Here is a 22152-nt window from a genome sequence, read left to right as displayed (position 1 = left end):
AGAAGTCAGAGCAGCATCTTAGCAGTGGGTAACATTTATGGAAAGATCTTTGCTGTGAAAATGCAACACCTATGCTAGATAGTTTGCCTCTATTTTTGTTTCACTGTTTTCACAGATGAAAACTGGGGGCTACACTGCCTTCTTGAGGGCATGCTCTGGGAAACAAACATGTTAGGAGTCACGATGATTAGAAAAAGCAGCCAAGGTAGTCTGTTGCTTAATCCAATCTCTGGTTAATTTGAGCCATCATTTCATGTGATCAAAACATCTGGAACCAAATCATTTGCATTAAAAAGAACTTCTGTCCTTTATTATGATGGCTTTAGGCAGGTATTACTGAATAACTCAATCACTGGCTGTAGGAAAGGTGCTGCTTAATTAATAAGGAAGGTCAAAATTCTGAATGAGAGACAAGGAAAAGCCCAAGGAAAGCCCATGCGATAATGAGAGATGACACTACCAAAAAGCTGCATTAGGCAGAAATCGTTACTGACATTGTGAGTGCTGTGGCACGCTCTCAAAGCCTTCATGCCTGAATACTGTAGGATCAACAGCTCCCTGCAGCCAACGAGTCTGAGAAAGCTGCTGCAATGCCAGGAAGAGAAGGACCAGGGTACGGGAAAGTTTCTGTCAATCATTTTCATGAGTTTAGTGCAGACACACCACCCAGTGAATTACAAAGTTTCAACTGAACACACCAACACAGACCTGAAAGGCCTCTTGGAAAGCTTTCTTGTTGGCTTCCCTGGACTCGGGACTCTCTGGGTTAGGACATACCTTCCCACAATCCAGAACCAGGGGTACTCGTCATCCCCTACACTCTCTGATGCTCCAGGGTTAAGACTTTAAATTATTCCCTGGGCATTGCTTTTCCTTACTGAGACAGATTTGTGGGAAAACTTTCAAAATCAATCTTCGCTACTAGCATCATGAAAAGAATCCTGCAAATGTGACATTTCTAGAATAAGAGACAGCAACCCGAGACCAAAACAAGACTCTTTTTGATACCTGACACTTTGAACAACAGAGGCTCTAAAGTAAATGTACACCACTTTCATCATTTGTCTAAAATTTATTTGTTAAAGCTCCACAATCCTGTCTTGTGCTGGGTACACCACCACCACATTGACAGCTCCACAGCCCACTGCCTCGCCACACCCTTCAGGTACTTCAGTATTCCTATTGAGATATTTTAATAGTTTCCTTCCTATTCTGTCTGTTTAAATCTGTTACTTTACCTATACTGTCAGCTTCTACTCCAGAAGGTAAATCACCTGACTTCCAGTCAATACAGAAGCAAAAATCATGAAGCATTACTGCCAGTTTCATTATGCCCAGATGAAATTATATTCCACTTTTGAATAAAACTATGACTGCCAACATGTTTTCTTTGTTTTCTCTCCTGTTCCTGAACCTCCAAACACTGTCTTCCCCCTGCCCTCTGCATCATCCAGCCCTGTTAAGAAGCAGTCAGAGTTAAGCTATGCTCCCTCTGGTTTGTACTTCAGTGCACGAGAGACTTCAGAAGTTCTGGTTTAGCGAGTACCTATATCCTCCAGTACGGCTCTTCCACGTAAGTTTAGGATGCTCTTTCCTTGCCTCACTAGCTCTGTACAGCCAACACAAGACAGGGGACGAGGCTGGAATCAGACACAACCTGAGCATTCTGTAGCAAACACCTATCTGAGCAGAGGAAAACAGGAACAAAGTTTTCCTGTCCTCATCGTAGACTCCTCTTTCTCTCACCTCATCCTGTTTTTAAACAGGGAAATGGAGGGAAGGAGCAGTTTAATTATTCTGGTAGGACTCCCGGTGGCCAATCAATCCAGCTAAGTCAGTCTGCTTGGCAAGTCTGTTAATATTTTTAACTTTTTTACTGCTATCCTGCAGTACAGGCATCGTACCAGTGATAAAAGAAAGACAACTTATCTTAGGTCTTGCACTTATAAATTCTTGGGACTGTTTTGCGAGAACAAGTACCTGATCTGCTGTTGAAATGTTAGTGCAGAGCTGGGAATGGAACCTCCCCTCTGCTCCAGCTCCAAGGAAGACCAGGCAGACAGTCCCTATCTTGGCTCATTTAGCTCTGCCAGGAATAAGTTCTAGTGCCACAAGTGAAAAAGCCACTGGAATAAAGAGGTGTTGAAAACAAATCCCCCTGCCATTTTCATTCTGTGGTCATTAGCAGCGGCAGTGTTGTGCCCACAGAGGCTCAGGGAGCCCCTGGTGACAGCAGAAACCAAAAGGGAATGTTGCAGCCTAGAAAGCACATCCCGAGCAGCGCTGTCCCTACCCGACAGGACACACAGCCGGGCTATCACTTCCAATCAGCGCAGAAGGGACAGAGCAGCCCCAAAGGCAGGGGGTGATTGTGACACTGTCCCGAAGGGGAGCAGCTCAAAAGAACACGCAAGTGAGACCACAAGATTGTTAATTAGTGTTGATAGACATGATCACTTCTAATTAGCTCACTAATCCCTCTTCCCCCTTGCTCCTGTCGCAGAAGCATGGGAGAGGAAGGGAAAAAAAAAAAGCCATTCCCTCTCATAATTCAGAAAGATAAAAACGCAGACAGTGGAGGACTGGATGCAAGAGGACGGAGCCCAGGGAATGTTTTTGCACAAGGCTAGCCCATTCTTACCTCTGACCGAACAAAGACTCCACAGTTATTATTCCAGCCTTCTGCCAGGAGGTGAAGAGTTCACTAGTTTTTATTAGGATTGATAATTATTATTAGGCCATCAGAGGGCTTCCAGCACCTTTGAGGCCTCATTTTTAACAGACGCACATTACCCTACGCACTGCTCCAGCTGCATCTGCATGTTCTCCCTCAGGTTACACTAAACCATTGGGCACCCCAGGAGTTTAAGTCACCACAGCATATGAATGAGAAAGTAGCACATGGAGGTGAGCAAGAATTGGGGGCCAGAGCAAGGGCCAGCGTGTCAGTTACGGTCTCTGGCTTAATTTAGGAGCTGTGCTGCTTAAGGGAGCTGCTCTTCCCTTTCCTAACATGGGGTCTCTTGGCACTACACAAGGTGAGAAGCTGCTTGCACTAGAGGAGCATCCTAACCGCACTTGACAAAGCCTCTACCGCTGAGGGTACACCTGCCCCTGCCTTCCCAGGGGTGCGGAGAGAGGAGCCAGCTCACCCCTGCTGCCTGTGGGCAGAACAGACCAACGGTCTTTTCTCACAAGAGGCTGTCCCCATCAAGGCTGAACCTTATTAATGCCTAAAGATCATGTTATTCTCTAGCCTAGCAAAACTTCCTGAAAGAAAATCTAATGGATTTTAGTTTTCACTGGTACATCCCTCCACAAGCAAAAATTTACCTTCAGGACAGGACACTAATTACCTCAGAAGTGCTCTTACATAGCATCTAGCAGTAGACACTATACAAACCTCTACTGCAGCATCAAAGGAGATGATTAAGTTACTAGCAATATCTCTTATGATTCCCTCCACCAGTTCGAGTGGTCCCCCGAGTCCCATGCAGACATCATTAGCAGCTCCTGCAATGGCAGGCCAATCAAATTAAGTGGAAACATTTTTGTCTTCTTTCCAGTGAAAATCATCTAGCTTTCTTCCTCCCCCACCCATCAGGTACAAGAGCACACAATGTGCTGCTGGTGGTTCAACAAACTGCACGGTCACCACCTCCGTGGAGGTGTGCCCAGGGAGGTGGGCTTACAGCCACCACCAAAACAGGAATCAGCTTCTCAGGCAGGCGTAAAAGGAGCTGGGTAAGGACCTATTTTACAACTCTGCTGAGAATGCCAACTTTGCAAATATCCCTAAATTGGACTCAAAGATATTAAAGCACAAGAGTTACCACCTGCTCTCTGCAAATCTACTAGAGGAGTTTTGCGGGGCGCTTATACTCCTTTTTGTTAGACCTATCACAAAAAGCTTCTGTGGATGATCAACTTCTTCAAGAGCATCTGATCTAAAGGAACAAAGGCAGCAATGGCAGAGCACAAACAGCCATCTCAAGAACAAGCTGAAGCAAAACAGATGGTCAAGAATGAATCTGTTTCAGAAATTATGTACAATTTGCTGCTCATCTGAGAGAACATTAAGGGCCAAATTCACAGAAGGGTCTCAGTGAGGCTTTCACACTTGCACGGCCAAACTTACTCACATGTGACTTTCAGCAACCTTCAAACTGACACTATTCTCTGCGGCTGGCACATACCTAACCTACTGAATCCATGTTCTGATGCACTAACCCATAACTATGTGCCTCTAATTTTGTATAACTACCTAACCTGCTCTGCACTGCCAAACTCCATAAGCATCAATTTACAGGGTTGCTTAGTTTCCAGTTTGGCAACACTGGATATAAGGCAAATGAAAGAAATGCCTTCTTTATCACATGGGTTCATCAGGAATCAGCACCTCATACTCCTGGGTTCAAAAGGACACAGCCTCTGCAAAGTGAGTTTAGCACAGCTGAGAGGTGCAGGATTAACTCACTGAGGCTGACAGGGAAGTTCAGATACAAACACTCAGCCGAGTCTCTAACATTACTCTCCTGCTTCAGAGCTTGAAAATATATTCACCTTACTTACAGTTCAATTTAAGTCAAAGGTTTGACTTACAGAATTAAAATTCTGGACCATCAGGTACCTGTGAACCATGTAACTATCAGGACCCAATCATGTTGCAGCCAGGCCAACAGCAGCTCACAGAAGGCATCTCCCTCTCTACCTTCTCTTTCCTTAGCTCTTGTGCTTTCCCAAGTGACCACAACAGGATGGAACACATTGAGGAGATCTGACAGGACTCAAGCACAAGAAGCTTGGGCAGCTGAGACTTGAGCCAAGGACTATGTGGAGGAACAGCAAATACCATGACCCCCTTTTTATGGGAGGAGTTTCCAGAAGTGATTCTGGAACTCAGCTGGTAAGAAGCTTGACAGAGCTACCAAGATAAACTGGTTACAACAATATTGGAAAGTACACTTAAAACATAACAAAAAACAAATGAAATAAATAGATTTTTCTTTGACAGATAGCATTTTCTAGATCCTAAGTTTTTTCAGTGTGTCAACAAGAATATGAAACAAAAAGCCAAATACCTTTGACCAAGTCCTACATAACTTCTGTCAGTGTAAACTAACATGGGATAAGGCCATTCTCACAGAGCAAGCTATAAAGTCGCGTGATTGATTAGAAGCTCATTTAAACACAAGATATAGATAAATAAGCATTTTTTACCCCTCAGAACACCCAAATGTTCTCCATTTGGAGCAATACTGCTTAAATAACTGTTCAACAATAACGTGGCAAAGCTTACAAATACCACAAAGCTACTTTAGTGCAAACAAAAGTGCAGAAGGAAACGAGAAAGCAGGCCGAGTTCAGTGGACACAAATACAGTCAAATAAATGCACAGAAAGAAGCAGCATAACCTACCCAACCATCCAGCTGAATACTAATCTAACAGCATAGGATGGAACCAGGCATCAGTACAGCTCTGTTCTGGGAACAGTAGTAACCAGATCCATAAAAAGCTACAGCCAGGAGGAACCAGTTCTGACCTAGTTTGACCTTCTTTGTTGACCCAAAGCACTTCAGGTAGTATTTCTGCATCCAGCTCCCTAGCATCTGGGCCTAGTACTGTTAGGGTGTACAACTGAACTGACAGGATATACCAGCATTATAGGGGCACTACATAAATTAACTGAATGTCCTCATTTGGAATATGTCTGTTCGACTCACTGTACCCCAACAGGTACATACAAAAACGATTGTAAAAGGTTCAGCAAAACCAACACAAATGCTATACAAAATTAGCAGCCTTCTTTTAGATGATGAGCCTAGGTTCACAAAAGCATCCGAGAACAGGCCCAAGAGGAGTTCCTAGATCGCAATCTACACAGATTGTGCTGCAGCCCTACTTGGAGCTAAAGTCAAAAGCATCAAGTACTACTGAGCCAGTTCAGCAGAGCACACTGTCATCAAGAGCCTTCATTCATACTGAAGGACTCCACAACACCAAAAACCTCACAAGCCTGGCTCGACTTTATTGAAAATAAGGTAACCGCACAGCATTGGCCTGAAGAAAGGTGGAAGGGGGGAGCTCAGCCCCAGCTATCCAAAAACGATGAATAAAGTTTGACACAACTGACTCCAGAGACCTCTGCCACACAAAACAAGTCACCGCAGAGCAATACCTCAGCGTATGTCAGCCATCTTAAGTCTGCCGGGAAAAGGGTCCACCTGCCAGCACTGGCAACTCACTGCACTCACCTGAGTGCAGATGTGAACACACCTGCCAGCAGTTACCTGTGACTGATGCAAAGCAACTCATCTCTTTGTTGTATGACGTCACAGACTTCCAAGTGTTCATTTTTTTGGCCCTCTGGGTTAATACTTAGAAATCTCTAAGCTAGTTCTGAATTCAGTTATGTATAACCTATCAAAGACATTGGGTCGGTAGTTTAATAACGCTTCTATTTGCTTAAGACTACGCTAAACATGTAGTACTTCAGATTCAAGCAAACTATTTTGGTATGAGCACACGCTGAAGCCTTCTTCTATTTTGTTAAAAGTATCTTTTGCTCTATCTTCTAAATAAATTGCATCAGCAGAACATCACCGGTGTTATCTTAAACTATCACAGCAGGAAGCTCAAGGTTAAGAAGCCTCCTGATAACCCAAATAACCAAATTTTGACTAAATGGTACATATTAGACTGGCTAAAAACAATACAAAGATCAGATCACAGAATATTGTTATTATTTAACTACTAAGTTCCAACTTCCCTGAACTTTGGGAAAAGTTTCCACTTCAGCTCAAGAAAAAAACCCCAAAACATACTTTCAGATTTTTTCTGATTTACAAACAGAGATGGGACTTTCTGCTATAACAAGATTTCTGAACACCCAGAAACACAAGAATAAAAGTAACGCACCAGCATCTGTGTGTTTGAGAGGAAAAAAAACCCAAAACACCCCCAAAACATGATGTCAGATGCACAGACGCTCAGACTGCTGGTTTAAAAGTTTACTGCAAGATTCTGCCATGTGAGCCGCGGAAGCACAGCTGCCTGGCCCCGCGACCCGACAGCCAGGATTCAGGGCACACTTATAAGCTCGCTGGTGGGTTCCCAGCGCCGAGAGCTGCTTCGCCCGGGAACCGGGGAGGAACCTGGAGGGCTTCACCCCAGCACACCCCGCACCCCACCGGCTGCTTGGCGAAGCCCCGCCGAGGCAGGTCGCCGCTCCCGGCCGGCGGGGACGGGGGTCACAAAACTATGGAAACTTTGCGGGAAGAGGGAGGCGCGGGAGGAGGCCCGGCGGGGCGGGGGCAGCCCGGGGCGCCGCGCGGGGCCGCACTCACCGTTCAGCCGGGTCTGCCGGTTCGCTCGCACCCGCAGGAAGGTCTGCAGAGGGGAGACAAGAGCGCAGAAGTGTCAGGGCCCGCGGGCGCCGATGTAAACAACTCGCCCCCCGCCGATAAACAAGGCCCGGCCCGGACCCCCCGCCCCGCGCATCGCCGGGACAACGCACCGGCCCCAGGCCTGCCGCGCCCCCCCCCTCCGCACCCACCTCTTCCCGGCCCCCGCCGCCGGGCCCCCTCCTGCCGCTCTGCATAGCCGCGGGCGCCGCCGGCGGCCGGCGGGGCAGCGGGGCGGTGGGCCCCGGAGCGGACCCCCCCGCGCGGCCCGGGATGCGGGCGGATACGACGCGGCCCGGCAGGCGCCGCCGATCAGCCCCCAGCGGCCGCCGCCATGTTGGCCCCGGTCATGTGACCCGCCGCCGAGCGGGTGAAAGTTCACCAGGAAACCGGCGGGGAGAGTCGCGAGAAGAGGAAGTTCCTATGGCAACCGACAGGCGGCAGCAGGGCCCAGCGAGCCCCGGCCAATCAGGGCCCCGGGGCCGCTGGAACCCAGAGGCGTCTGGCCAATCAGAAATCAAGGGTAACTGGGGCCCTAGTGTCTGGCCAATCAGGAATCAGAAGCCACTGGACACCCCCCCCCCAGGGTACATAACCAATCAGAGCTCTGGGGCAACTGGAATCCAGGGCCAGTTGGCCAATCAGAACCCAGGAGCAACTAGAGGCAGGTTTCTTTGCCCAAATAGGGATTGAGCACCCTTTAGGCCCAACATCACTGGCCAATCAGGGCCCTGGGCACAACTACAACCCAAAGCTGCTGGCCAATCAGGCACCAGGGGCAACTGCTCTCCAACTTCTGTTGCCCGTTTAGGGACTGGGGGCCCGAGGGCACCAGCCGTCCCGCACCTGGGGGGTAACTAGGCCCCAAAGCCTGTGGCCGGGGGGGGGGGGGGCCAGCAGCCCCACCAGGCCTGGCCCAGCCCTACCATGGGACCCCAAGGGCACTGGGCTGCGGCGGGCGAGGCCCTGGGGAAAGAACCCCTGGCCCTCCCACCTGCCCGGTTGGCTGAGTGCGGCCTGAACAACGACACCCCCTGTGTCTGCTGGGGCTGGGCTGGGCATGCCGGCCCGACCCACCCCAGTGGCACCCACCTGGGTTTTGGGGCTCTGATACCTTCCCGGCCTTCCCAAGGAGAAGTGGCCAGTGCTGCAGGTGTGGGGGCACCCAGGCTGCAGGTGGGGCGCTGCCACCTCGCCTCTGCTTTTCAGCCTCTTCCCCCTCTTGTCCTTTCTGCATTTCAGCAAACCTGGGCAATCCAACTGGTCTGGTGGATTTCTTTCCCACAGCTGTGGTGGGAGGTGGTCGCAGTGGACCAGCCTGAGGTTAGGATAGAGCTAGGGGCTAGAAATGGGGCAGCACAGGCTCCTACACACACAATCCTCTTTGTTCTCCCCTCTGCAGACTCCTCAGACTTTGTTTCTTGGAATCAAACCTACATATTGGGTCTCTGTGCTGGCACCTGACAAGCTGCTGCTCCTTCAGAGAAAAAAACCAAAAAGCCCTGGTATGTTTTGCTGTTTCAGAAGATGATAGGCAGTTAGCAAGTTCAGGTGCTGGCTGGTAAGCTTTGCACAGTGCTGACCTGCATCGTACATCTGTCTGCAAGCTGAAATGCAGTTGTATTTTCATACATGTGCTTGCTTACTGAATGAAAGCTGCTGATTGTTGGTTTTACCCCTTTGATTAATTAAGCTGTCTTTTGGGAGGCATGCTCACTGCTGAGCTCAGGTGGAGGGAGGGAAGCCCTTCCTGGACGAGGATTTTAGCCTTTCAGTTATACTTACTCCACATGTTAGTCACAAATGTTCTGTGGGCTCAGCTGACCCATGCAAGGTGGTCTCCCTCCAAGCCTGAAGTGCTGTCTTTGTGGTATGGTGAATAACTTATAATTTGCTGTTGATTTTCCCACTGGGGATTCAGGGTTGTATCTAAATCTAACTAAAATGTCTTTATTTTTACTTGGAGCACAGGAAAAGCCCCAGCTGACAGAACGTACTGTATCTGAGAGCAACACCCACCACTGACCAAATCACAAGGTCCTGCACTACACCAGCTGCTACCACCTCGGTCCGATCAGTGTCCATGTACCAAATTCCAGCAACCAGGCTTGGCACAGGGGAGGCAAGGGGACCCGCCCCTGCCCATGTCTTGGAGCCACCCCACTGCCTCTGCTGCAGCTCCTTCTCGGTGTGGAGAGCAATGCGAGCAGCCCAAATGCTGTGCAAGCCCATATTCCTGTAGCACTCCTATTCATAAATCTCATTCTTCCCTAAATATCCCCATGGTAAATAAGCACTAAGACTAAGAAAACCGAGCCACAGGAATTCTGAAAACCTATACGCCAATAACTCATGTTCTAGCTTGTTACTAATACACTGTGTATTCATGATTAGATCACAGATAACACAAGGGACATTCGTAATTCCAGCACACCTCTGCATATGGAAAGCTAAATTTTGCAGCCCTTAAAGTCACTACCATGAGAGTCTTCTGCTCTACTTGCTGAACATTTCCCTTGGTAAACCAGGAAGACTGAATTCTTATTCATATTGTGGCTTTATTAAGGGTATGCTGAGGCTTTACACAACCCTGGCACCCACTCTGAGGTCCCTTTACACTGCCAGAGCAGCATAACGCAGCCAGCAGAAGCGTAAATGAAAATCAGGCCCCAGAGGTCTTATCTCCCTGCAGTGCGGACTTACAACTCCCATTACACATTTGCATTAAGGGCTGCAACCTTCCATAAAATACACTCACAAACTTAAAACACATTGGAGACTACCTAGACTCAGCACATAGAGGGGGCTTCTGCTGAGAATATTTGTCCTCAAGTATGACATAATAAAAATTTATAGGAATGGAGAACTGCAAGGGACCACCAGTTTCACAGAGACTGAAGTCTGGCGGAGCGGGGAGGGAGGGGTGTTCTCCAACAAAGGGGGCCATGGCAAAAGTCTCTTCCTTGCCCTTTTGGAAGGAACGTGATTTATTTATTAGCCTTAATAGCAGGCAGGAAAGAGAGTGGGATTACCTGAATCAGGCATTTCTGTATCTTCTGCAGGGTTTTGCTTCTCTTACTTTGCACCATGTCTCATTGTTCATAGAAGGGTGAAGTGACTCTGATGTGACACCAGGTTATAACTGAAGGCTACACGGGAATATGTAGCAAACTATGGAGGGTCTGGTCCATATTTGATAATATAAACAATAAATAGAACAGAGGACAGAGTAATGGGCAACAAATGTACAAATCTGCTACTAATAGGACCTATCTACAGGAACACATGGTTTAACTGGGGCTGCTCAGTTAAGACCTCCAGCACTGGTCACCAGCCTCTCCTTCTGCAGATCCAAACGCAGACCTGGCACAACGTAAAGTGGCTGTTGCAGGAAGACCTGATCATCTGCCTGACTCTGGGCACAGGGCATCGCTGCAGAGCACCGCAGGATACAGGGTGATGGGCGTATGCCAAGCTGGTATAGCCACGGCCCGCCCAGCCTGTCCACGTGGCAGGTGGAGGCACGCTTGCGTCTGTGCTGAAGACCACCATTAATTTGACCGCTGCCTTTCAGAGCTTACTTGAAGCCAGTGGCTGAGTGCAGGCTTGCAGCCAGACAGTTTGGATGTGTGTTGAGTTAGTCCAGTGTGCCAGCCTGCCCCAAAAGTACAGACAGACTTAAAACAAGCCAAGCCTGTACTTGTGCTGCTGCCTTTCTCATCTTGCTCCATCTCCCTCAACTTTTACCCACTGTATCACAAGTCAAGACTTGCTGCTTCTCTGGGCAGAGAGTGTTTTATAAAACACGCTGGCATGGCTGTGGATGGTCCAAAACCATTTCTGGTTTGAGTGGGAGTCATGAGTTAGTTTGCCAGGCAGTGGCACACCAGTGAAATGGAAAATGTTGGCCTGCTGCAGGCTGACATCATTCACTGTTTTACAAAAAAAATCACTTCTCTGAAAGTTTCCCAGTGGCACAGGGTAAGTAATGACAAACATAGCCACGGCAATGACCAAGATGATGAATATAATGCAACAGAAACCTCTATAAAGATTTAAAGCAGTTTTGTGCAGCTGTGATTTAATGTCGGACCTGGGAGAACTCTGCAGACAAAAGCACACCTTCACAGCCGTGCGAGGGACCCAGTGCTCACGTCCCCATGCTGCAGGCACGCGAGCTGGGGCAGTGGTGCACAGCCGAGAGCTGGGCTCTCACGCACGGAGGGCTGCAGGCACTGGGGCGAGCTGGCTCCCTGCCTAAGGCTGAGACCAGTGATGGCATCTGCCTGCTTACCTGGTATCTGTCGGAGTGATGGATGTCATCTGAGGAGTGGGGCGATGCCGTTGGAGAATCTCCTTCCCGCTTGATTGAGGCCGACAACAAAATTGACTGCAAGAGAAAGGAGAAATTCATGCTGTGAGCATTGCCGAGCTCTCTGCCCCTTGCTTGCCATGGAGAGTGTCTGCCGGGCTGTGGGGTGGCTCTGGGACGGACTGCTGGGCTGTGGGGCTGGCTCTGCTCTTCCCATGGGACCCTGCCCCACAAAGGGGACCAGGCTGCAGGGTCTAGCATAGTGCAAAGGCATCAGGCAACAAAAGGATGGGCATTTTGTCTCCAGGTCTAGTGGCTGGGGGCAGAATCAGGCCCTGCTCAAAACAGTGTGTGAGGACCACACCAGAAATTCACATGGTAAGGCGAAGGCCTGCTGATGTGGAGTGGCGCTTACATGCCCTTGTCCACCCCTCTAAGTGCCACTAAATCTCTCAATAGCTTTGTAAACTCCACTAAAGCTCTCAGCACCTTTGCAGCGCAGCTACCTCTTCCTTCTGTAATGATGCCATTTATTTTAATAAGTAGCACAGAAAAAAAGGGCCTTTTAGAAGGTGAAAAAGATCAGTGATATCTGAGACCTAAGAAATCACTGATAAACTTCAAGTCAATAGTAGGTAAGTCTAAATTCTACACACAGTGAACTCTAGCAGGAAAATTACTGTGGGAGTTTGACAGTGCATAAAAAAATGTACACTGAGTTGCAAGTGAACTTTATTACTAGAAGACTTTGAGGGAAAAATGCAATTTAAAATTCTAATTTAAAATATAAATTAGCTAACTAGGCTAAATATAGCCCAATACATTGTAAAAAATGTACACTAGAAATGCAGCTCTCCAGATGTTTGTTTCTGAGAATCAGCTGGCAAGATTTGACAATAAATGACTGCTCAGAGATGTGTGTGTTTGCGAAACGAAGTGTAGATATCATCTGAATTGGACAGGTCAAGTGTGGTGACAACATTATTAAAAAGCATAATACCTTGGAGAAAGGCAAGTATTCCAGAAATATTTGCCTCTGGGCTGAAATGAAATGTGAAAAAATGTGCATTTTTTGTAAAAGATACGAGCAAGTGGGAAAATGAGTCAGCATACAAATCGGTTCAGTCAGCAGGATGCGATCCCCTGGGCTCGGACAGCTCTCCCAGTGAGAAAAGCACAGCAGCACAGTTGGGGTGGGCATGCAGGGAGGGCAGGCTTGGGATGGTGGTGGGGGAGGAGAATTTGGGATGATAAACCCTATGTTGGGGTTGAACATTTGGGATGTTCAACTCCATGGGCATGAGCTGCCAGCCTTGCCACGAGGGCAATAGCCACATCCCTGCCTGCACTGCGCTGCCATAAAGCATAGCTCTACCGACCATGACGTCCTGAAAGGAATTCCCTGACGGGTGCTCAGTTATCTCCCTGGACATGGTCCCTCCTGCCAATGCTGAGGGCTGTGCTGACCAATTCTCGGGGCTGGCACGCTCCTCAGCTCAGCCCGATGGGGATGCCAGTCACTGGGAGGGCCAGTGGTAGCCTGTGGGGCGGGGGGCTCTGGGTGAGGGCTGCCCCAAGACACCAGCCTCTGCTTCCCAGGGCAGAGATGGGCAGAGCAGGGGGGCTCTCCATTGCTGGCTGAACCCAGCTGGTGATGGGTTTTGGTGAGCCGCTCACGTATTTCTGGAGAAGCCCACTGATAACCATGTGAAGCCACCAGGAAAATTTCTGCAGAGTGCAGACCCCAAGCTCTTGCTGTTGTTTATTTTCTAAATGGAGGATGAGGAACATTTTTGAAGAAGCAGGACTGCACATACCCTATAAAGCAGAGGGATGTGAGCTCAAAGCCTTCAGGTGTGACTCAGAACAACATCCCTGTTTGCAGCAGTGTTAATGTCCAACCCCTCCTCTAATAAGCCAAGCACTCTGGAGCTGGGAGGGTGAAATCTGTTTTGTCTTCCAATGTATTCTAGAGAAGGTGAAAAAATACCCATCTCCCCATTCCTCCGCGACAGACAGACAAACCCTCCCCACCTCCAGCTTCCCGCTCAGCTTCTGGTAGCTCTAATCCAATATTATTATGTGAAAAATGGTTGGGCTAGCTATGGAGACAGTAAATTAAACGTTATGTATTAGTTTTTAGCGTGTGGTCCCAGGAAGAATGCTGGCCCCATTTATTCCACAAACCTCCTGAGCACCATGGCGATGACCTCTGGAAAAACGCAGGGCTAAACTAATCCCAAAGATGTCAATCTCGAGGCCTCTTCTACATACACTTGCAGTTTAGATTAATAAACTGTCTATTTTTAAATTGTGTGCAAGCACTTCAATTCTAAATACCTCGCCAGCATGTTAAACACAGCGTTAGAGATGCCAAGTCACACTTCCCCTTCACTCTTAGGAAACTTGACTTCATTTGTTTTTCTCATTTCCATGCGCTGTGCCACACTTTGCCTTTCAGGCAGCCATGGGAGCAGGCAGGGATGCAGGCTTAGGGGCTAAGGGATTAGGAGAGCCACTTGCCATCAGGGTCACTTTCATTTCTGCATTAGGCCAGCCTCTCTGCCATCCTGATTTTGGCCTATTTTATCCCAAATTGTCATGTTGGGGCTGTTTTCCAGTGATTAAGCGGTGAGGATGCCTGGCCACAGCACACCAAGCCAAGGATGTTCTGCCCCCCGCACTCACACTGCTCATTCCCACCTGGGTTGCAGCAGGCGGGGAAGGGACAGCGATGTGATCCCCATCCCTATCTCAGCCAGCATCTGGGAAGACGGCTGCAGAGGGAAAAGGCAGCCTTACATGTGTCCTCCCAGCCCTCGTGCATGCTCGCACTGCAGGGCAGACTCAGATTCTGCCATCCCACCCCAAAACCACGGTGCTGGGTGCTCTCCGTGCAGACAGGTGTGATGTACAGCTGTGTGGAGATGCTCCTGGCTTTGGGGACCAGCCGCCTCACCACGGTGGGAACAAGCCTTGATGGTGAGATACCCCTTTTTCCCCTGGGAAAGGCCACCGGCCATCTCATCCCCCACCTGGTTGCCATTTCAGCCCAGCTCCCCTTCAGGTGCGTCTGAGTGGGGCTATTGGGGTGAGAGCACTTGTCCTCCCTCCCTGGTCCCCCCTCCCCTGGCAAACCACGGCTCCTAGCATGAAAGATGGGGCAAGGGCCTTGTGCGAGCGGCTGTGCAGCCTCATATTTCTCCCTCCCCTTTAAATCATCTCTCCGCTGGGTAAAGGCACTCTCTGCGGAGGTTATAAACCCTGAGAGGATCAGCCTGAGCATTACACCTGGGGCAAGCTAAATAAAAAAAGGTCACCGGCGCTTTTTAAACATGGACAAAAAAGCAGTAAAATGTGTTTGGAAAAAAAAATCTGGCATTAAATCATGACTTTTTGCCTGGCTTGCCTCATTAAAAGTGGCCTTTTGGAAGGTAAAATTATCATTGTAAGTGATAAGATCTTTAAGAAAATAATTCACAGCTTCTTCACCCTTTAATATGATAGCCGCCACCGGCTAATTTTTTTCTTAATGGCAACGAGGCCATCAATCTTGTCTGAGCCCTGCACTCCCTCCTTCCTCCTGCCCCTCCTGCTGTGCTGGGCAGCCATGGCCCCACTTGGCGTTTCCTTCCTACCCCTTGGAGCCCAGCTGTGCCATGCCAAGGCGAAGAGACATGTCTGGATGTAAGGGCTTTACGTGCCTGTGTCCATGGATCCCGGCAGATAGCAGAGGCCATGTAAGCCTTGCTCGTGCCATGAGGTTCACACCCTGGTAGCTCCCGACACCCTCCACGGTCCGTGCAATTCTGCAGAGCTGAGCTGCAGCATCTGCAAATGTTTCGGCGGTCTCATTGCAATTAGGAACAACATATAGTTTACGTATATAAATACCCGGGCAGGATCGGCATGAATGCGCATCGTGCAGCTGGTGTGCCAGCTGCTGTGAGCCTAGTCCATCGCTCTCCGGACCCGCTTCTCGCTGTGGGAGGAGGAGCTGTGGGCAGCTCCAAGGCGATGCTGGCAAGGACACGCGTGCCAACGCGCCGCTGGCTCCGACCCGCAGGCGCTTGAGGTGTGGGCCCAGGGCAGCACGAGGGGAAGGGACGGGTGTCAGGGTGCAGCCGCCGGCCCGAGGAAATGGATGGAAATTGCCGGCACGCACCGCCCCCAGCCCTGAGCGCTGCCTCTTGCCGCAGCCGGGGCAGGTGTCAGTGCTGGGGGAGCCCAGCCGGTGCCTCTGACATTCCGCTGCCTCTCAAGGCCAGTCATTTGAGAGTATTAAAGTGCTGGACTCTTGCTTTCTGATAGCCCTGGAAAAACACAGGGAGTCTATTTTTCTTAAACAATCCATCACAGCTGCTGTCAGCAGAACAAATACCCTAACCCCGCTTTTTATGTATCTATATGGCCTTTTTTTATTATTTTTTTTTTTTTTATTTTGGCACAAAGTGTTCCCTGCTTGATGCATTCAGCTTTAACTCTGCCGTCTAAATAGGTACTTATCACTTAACATGGAGGTGATGGCTTGACATGTTTTCTGTCTCCTGCCCTCCCCTCCACCGTAGGGAAGCCGTCAAAGTGTTGCTAATAGCTGTTATCACTTGGGAACTGTAACCCGAAAGCAATGAATGATACCAGGCCTTGCTGCGATTTTCCCCCTTAACTCTGCTAGCTATTTTTTATGTTATTGCTGGAGGATTCCTGACACAAAGATGCTACTATTAGAGCTGAGTTTCCTAGAAGCTTTTGGAGGGTCCACATTTGCTCCTGGGAAAGTTAGGGGTAAAATTATCTAGTGGCTTTTAGCTGGCAGAGATAAAGGTGGGATGGAGCTGGGGATGAAAGGCTTAAATGTGAGAAGCGTGTGAATAGTGAACAGAAATAATGGTATCAGCAGCTTCTGGCCTTCGCTGAAAGATTCCAGTGGTCTGCAAGCAGAATGAGCTTACAGAAATGTGAGCTACTAATTTATTTCTGTGCATGTTACAGTCACACCTGGGATTGTAATCGAGCTCTGGGTCCTCTTGGGCAAGACACCAGCTACATGGCGGGGAAAGGGGCCCATTCCAGGACAAGTGCCCATTGGCACACGGGGGATAGAATGGGAAGGAGGTCTGGCCACGGGCCGCCGGGGTCTGCCAGCCTGCCCGGCTCCCCTCTGCAACCACATCCCTCTCTGCTCCTCCTGCCCAACACAGCGGTTTCCCCCATACTAATGGGAGGGCACAGCTGTTTGGCCCAAGGGGAGCGAGGGGCTTTGTTTGTTCATGGGGTAATTTGTTTTATGGAATAAAACCTGGCAGAGAGATTTTTGGAGTGGCTCTGGTATTCGTCACCCTGAAGTGGCAGGGAGTGCGGCCAGCCAGCAAGCTTCCTATGTAATTTCCCCTCCTTTGCATATCTGCGGGCTGTTCTCCTGTCCCTGGCTTGGCCATAGCTTTGCCACAATATTTGGATTTAGCTTTTTAATTTTTCCTTGTAAATCACAGCTACAGAGGGAGGGTGCACAGATATGGTGAGTGACTTCTCCAACCCCCCCACCAGTGACACAAGAGAAGGAGTTAAAACCCCAGGGCCCTGACACCCGTCCCCTTCTCCTACCACCAGACATGATACGGAGAAGTTAAATGATTGTGCTAGAAATTTCATCTCGAGCGAGGCAGCTGGGAAAGGCTTAATACAGACATTCTGTCAAGGTTTAAGGCTCCAAATCTTGCTTGCTTCAAAGCTCTTTTTCCTTGGAGGGCTTTAGTGGTCAAATTTCCCTCTAGATGCTGTAATTCTCTCTCAAACTGCTCGGTGAAGCTGTAAAATCACAAGGGTGGAGGTGGGGGGGTGGGGAGGGGAATCAAAGGGCTCTGGCACTGTGGCTCGGTTCCCAGCTCTGCTGGCGGTCTCGGAGCAACACGATGCTGGCTGCCTGCCTGCAGGCACCCCTCAGGAGCTGGGTGCACACCTAAACCAAGCGGCCACAAGCCTCTGCTGGGTGCGCGAGGTGGGGTTTGCTCCTGGCTGCTCACATCAGTGTGTGTTTGCAGCAAGCGCCGGTGCATGGGACAGACTGTTAGTGGCAACGGCAATTTGCAGTCATGTATTAGGAAGCAGCAGTGGAAAACGAGTGCTGAACCCGCTGTGAGAGCTGGTGTGTTTCATGGGGCCCAGCCTCTTCTTCCTCAGTGGTCACTACCAGAGCTTTCACAGGGGCTGTCAGTTCACCTGTTAGGTGACAGGTAACAGTCTGCAGCTAATACCCTGAAATTCAGGGGTTGAGATCTCTCCGGGCACAGATGATATCCCACCTAAATGACAGTCCATGGAGGGAAAGCCACGAGCCAGACGTGCAGTGGCAAAGAAGCGCTCTTAGATGGCTAGGAAGACCTGGGGACACTGGCTCTCAGAGCTGCCACTTGCTGCTTAAGGGAGAGCAGGACAGCTGGACTTATGCTGCTCATACACCTCACCAGCATGGGTTCAACCCAACGTGTGCTCCTGTCCTACACCACCCCTTGCAAGAGGCAGCCAAGGCAAGAGGGGAAAGGCAAGGGGGGAGCATGAAGCCCAGGAGCGATGCCCAGGGGAACTGCACGCTGCTGACAGTTATGTACAGATTCCTGGGCAGCCACAAGCCTGGATGGAGCCTGCAGTGTGGTCCATATGCCTCTGCAAGGCATCCCTGCTGCCTGATCTGCCTGAGGCACAGCCTCTGGCCACGCTGGGGAGTGCTGCAGGGAAGCTCTGGGCTCACAGAGGTCTGGGGCATGGCTGGCTTGGACACACCTTCAGAAAGTGTCCTCCTGAGTGACTCGTGTTGGGCTGCCTCGTGGTGACCAGGATGGCAGGGAAGGTTTAGTGAACAACTGCACTGGTGAATGGAACTATGGAGCCGCGATCTCTAGCTCAGTAAAAGCAAGGACATTTTCCATCACTTTACATGGGCGTGAAGCATCTGTTCCCACTGACACTGAAACTCCTCTTTGGTGAAGAATTTATTTTCCCACCCTTCCTCTTTCTCCTGATGTCTCAGGCATGTCATCAGAGGAGGATGCTACGGGTGTCCAGGACTGTCCTTGAAGTCCAATGCCTAAAGAATACCTTTCCCAGAGCAGTGCCACTGGGTGTGCTTTCTGCAAAGGAGATGAGCTTTCAGCATCTTTATGCACCTCTGTCTTCTGCAAAGTATAGGTGTGAGGCAGCCCAGGAAGAGCAAGCCGTTGGCCTGACCTGTGGGGGCTCGATGGGCTACCTGTCTCTCAGCAACACGAAGATCCAGCCACCAAAGGCTATCACAAGCCTTGTGGGGAGCATCCAAGCATGGATTCAGGACAGAAACTGCAGCTGGGAGGAGACAGTGGTGTTCCCCTTGCTATGTGCGGGCCACAGGACTTCTTGTAGACACCAGGCAGCTACCTCAGGCCCTTTTCCCCAGCCAGAGGCTGGCAGAGCCCAGCTTGATGTCACCAGCTTTCCTAAGAAAGTGGCACTCAGGGTTGGATAGAAATCTCATCCTGAGACTCACTGCGCAGGTTTGTCATCTGCTTGTCCAAGTGGCTTGTCCACACTGGCATACCACCATCGATTGGGCTTGGTCTCTAACAGAAAGCAGACAAGGATCCTGAGCACTGCAGAGCTACGTGGTGCTCAGCACTGCCCTCCGAGCTGCCTGTGCAGGGAGGGAGCCCAGGCACCAAGCAGTCGCGCTGGCTGGAGCCCCCCAGCTCGCAGCCCTTGCTTGGCCATCACTGCCTCCGTCCGCTCCAATAATAGAAGAACCTGATACAATAATTCTGCATTCATCACATCCCATGTTGAGTGATTGGATTTTCTTTGACATATTGCCATGAAAATTGACCCGGTGCAGTGAGTGACAGCTCTTCAGGGGCAGGAACGCAGCGAGCAAGGAACATGCATTTACATCTGGGCTTTTATTGGCAGGAGAGACGTTTGCAGGGGCAACTGTGGGGAAGGGATGGGAGCAGGGCAGGAGACAGAGCACAGTGGGGTTAAATCCCCTGTCCCCAGCTGCATCCTGGGGGGAGCTGCAGGCCAGTGCAGAAGCAGCAATATGGTAGTGAGACTGTATGCAAAGGTCCTAAATGATCCCTGAAGTGGTCTTAGAGCCACTGGTGACCACAAAAGTAACGCGGCTAGACTGCACCCACCCCAGTTCCCATGTCTGCGAGTGGGACCAACCTGCCGCTGCCTGTGCTGCCAGGGGATGCTCCTAAGGGATGGGGAGGTGCAGCCCTGCTGCTGAGCTGCTGGCCCTTTTGTCAGCACTGGGAGAAGGACCAGCCAGGAAACACTGCAGCAGTCCCCGCGGTCCTCATGATGCCTCCCACCAGTTCCCGGGGTGGGAAGTGGGACACGGCAGAAGTCCCAGCTCTTCCCAGGCAGTGCCTGCCAGACCTCCCGCAATGCCTGGGTGCCTGGGCATGTCTGTCACCATCCCTCTGCCTGGGACTCCTATTAAGGGTGACCCAGACCCAGCTTTGTCCCCAGCAGGACTTTCTTGGAGGTACTGCACATCTCGATGGGCAATTTCCACCCCATGCTGCAAACACTCAGTGGGCACAAAGGGAAAGAGCAGCCTTCATCTTCCCACCACCCTCCTCCTCAATCCTGCCTGGTTACAAAGGGGCCTTTAATACCAAGCTCAGGTGAAGGTGACAGCGCTGTGCCTTCCCATGCCACACAGGACTTGTCTCCCAGCAAAAGCCACCTAGAAATAATGAATCCTCCTGGGCTGAGAGGCTTTCAAGCTCTCTGAGAAGGGAATGAAAGATTTCCTGATTTCACCCTCTCCCTCCCTGCTCTCCTGGCTTCTTGAAGTTAATGTTCTTAGCCCTAGACGTGACGGGCAAAGGGAAGAGATCCATGTGGTGACAGGGGACGATTGATCTCTTTTACATAGAACGACGCTCCAGTCCCAGTTTAATCCCCTCACTCAAGGCAAATGGGATTCTTTGTCAATGGAAACTTCAAAAGCCCGGCCCTGCCGCGAGATGGACCTTCTTCTTTATCTGGTCTCTGTCAGTCACTCGCTGCATTTCCCTCCAAACAGCTAATCTGTCTTCCTAGCCATCCTTCTCCCTCGCAGGCGATGTGTTTGGGACTGTTGAGTTATCTACACTCAGACCTGACGAGGAGGGAAAGGGGAGCTTGCAGAGTCCAACTGCTTTCGTTTTGCGGGTGCCTTTTCCAGCTCTTTCGAGACAGCCTAAGGCAGCCTCGGGCTCAGTGGATTATCCATGGAGGGTGGGTTTGGGGATTGCTTTCTGCTCTTTCATGGGAGAAATAGTCAGGTCTCCACATTCCTCCCAGTATCTGCAGGACAGGGCATGTGAGTCAAGGATAGTCACGCAGGAGATGGGAATGCCAATGGTAGGGAGCACTATGGAGTATCACTGCGATCTTTATTTTCCCTTGGAGGATATGGGAAATTATTGGGTTTATCTAAGAGGTGTCCCTGCCTTTCAGGAACTCAGGTCAGCATGGTGGCTCCCCGGGCCCTGGCTTGGCAGAGCAGACAAGGTGTTGGTGTGCTCGGTAAGACACCCAGCCCCAAGGGGAAAACCTAGAGCTGAAACGTCAGTCTCTGCTGCTGACATCACATGCCAAAAATGACCCAAAGCTTCCAGAAAAAGACCAAAGAGAATGAAACCTGAAGTTGATTCTACTAAAACAACCATGAAGACATCTCCCATGAGAGATGCTCCGTGCTTCCCTGGAAGCCAGGAACCTCCCTGTCTCGGACTGTGTCACCAGAAGCATAGGAGAGCCTGGCCCACTTGCATTTACTTGTCTTGGGGAGCACAGCATGGTCTTCAGAGGTGCAATGCCCAGCTGCCCTGCAGTGCTCCCTGCCACCCACTTGCCTGCCCAGGCTCTGGTCCTTCCCACTGCCATATCATACCAAGTCCAGCTAAGAGTAATACCGATTAGTAAATGATGCCCTTTGCAGTGCTGCTGTGATGCTCCATGCATTTTGTATTTTTGCATACTGAGCCAAGGCATGGGAGGTAGGTCCTGGGGAGGAGGATGAGGCTGACACAGGGCCTTTTAGAGATTTGGGTTCCTCCTCAGGTGTTCTTCATCGCTCCCATGAGGCAGTCCCACTCCCTTCTTCCAAAACTGGCATATGGCTCTGGCTCCAGGAACTCCTGCACATGATTTCCCAGGCTGAGCTCAGCCTGCGTGTGATCAGCTCTCATTAGCTGTCATTAGACACAATCTGGAATTCCAGAGCCTGCTGGGTCCTTCAGCTCCACCATCCCTTGGCTGCATGGGGAACAAGAGAGCCTCGTGCAGGGACTGGGCCACTCCAACCCAGTGGGTGAATGGGGGCAGTTGCATCCCCCAGTGCTGGCAAGTCCCCACAGCATGGCCACCTTCCTGGGAGACACTAAGTACCAGGAACAGGGAATAGGCTGGGA

General features: G+C 50.3%; 1 protein-coding gene across 12 annotated transcripts in view; it reads right to left on the bottom strand.

Annotated features, from left to right (window-relative positions):
* The window catches only part of RNF220 (ring finger protein 220), a 232774-nt gene that overhangs the window by 51945 nt on the left and 158677 nt on the right, over nucleotides 1–22152 (bottom strand). For 11 of the 12 annotated variants that reach the window (XM_055725233.1, XM_055725232.1, XM_055725228.1 and 8 more), the window contains 2 exons: nucleotides 11699–11794; nucleotides 7348–7390 (listed from right to left, as the gene is read on the bottom strand). In XM_055725233.1, coding sequence (XP_055581208.1) covers nucleotides 7348–7390; nucleotides 11699–11794 — 139 coding nt within the window. Of the gene's footprint in view, nucleotides 1–7347; nucleotides 7391–7556; nucleotides 7767–11698; nucleotides 11795–22152 lie in introns of those variants that run through there. The other variant, XM_055725240.1, reaches the window with a different exon arrangement.

This window comes from Falco cherrug, chromosome 12 (genome assembly GCF_023634085.1).
Source record: "Falco cherrug isolate bFalChe1 chromosome 12, bFalChe1.pri, whole genome shotgun sequence".
In the NCBI taxonomy this organism is placed as follows: domain Eukaryota; kingdom Metazoa; phylum Chordata; class Aves; order Falconiformes; family Falconidae; genus Falco; species Falco cherrug.
Note: the sequence above shows the minus strand (reverse complement) of the source record. Positions and strands in the feature narration are given on the sequence as shown.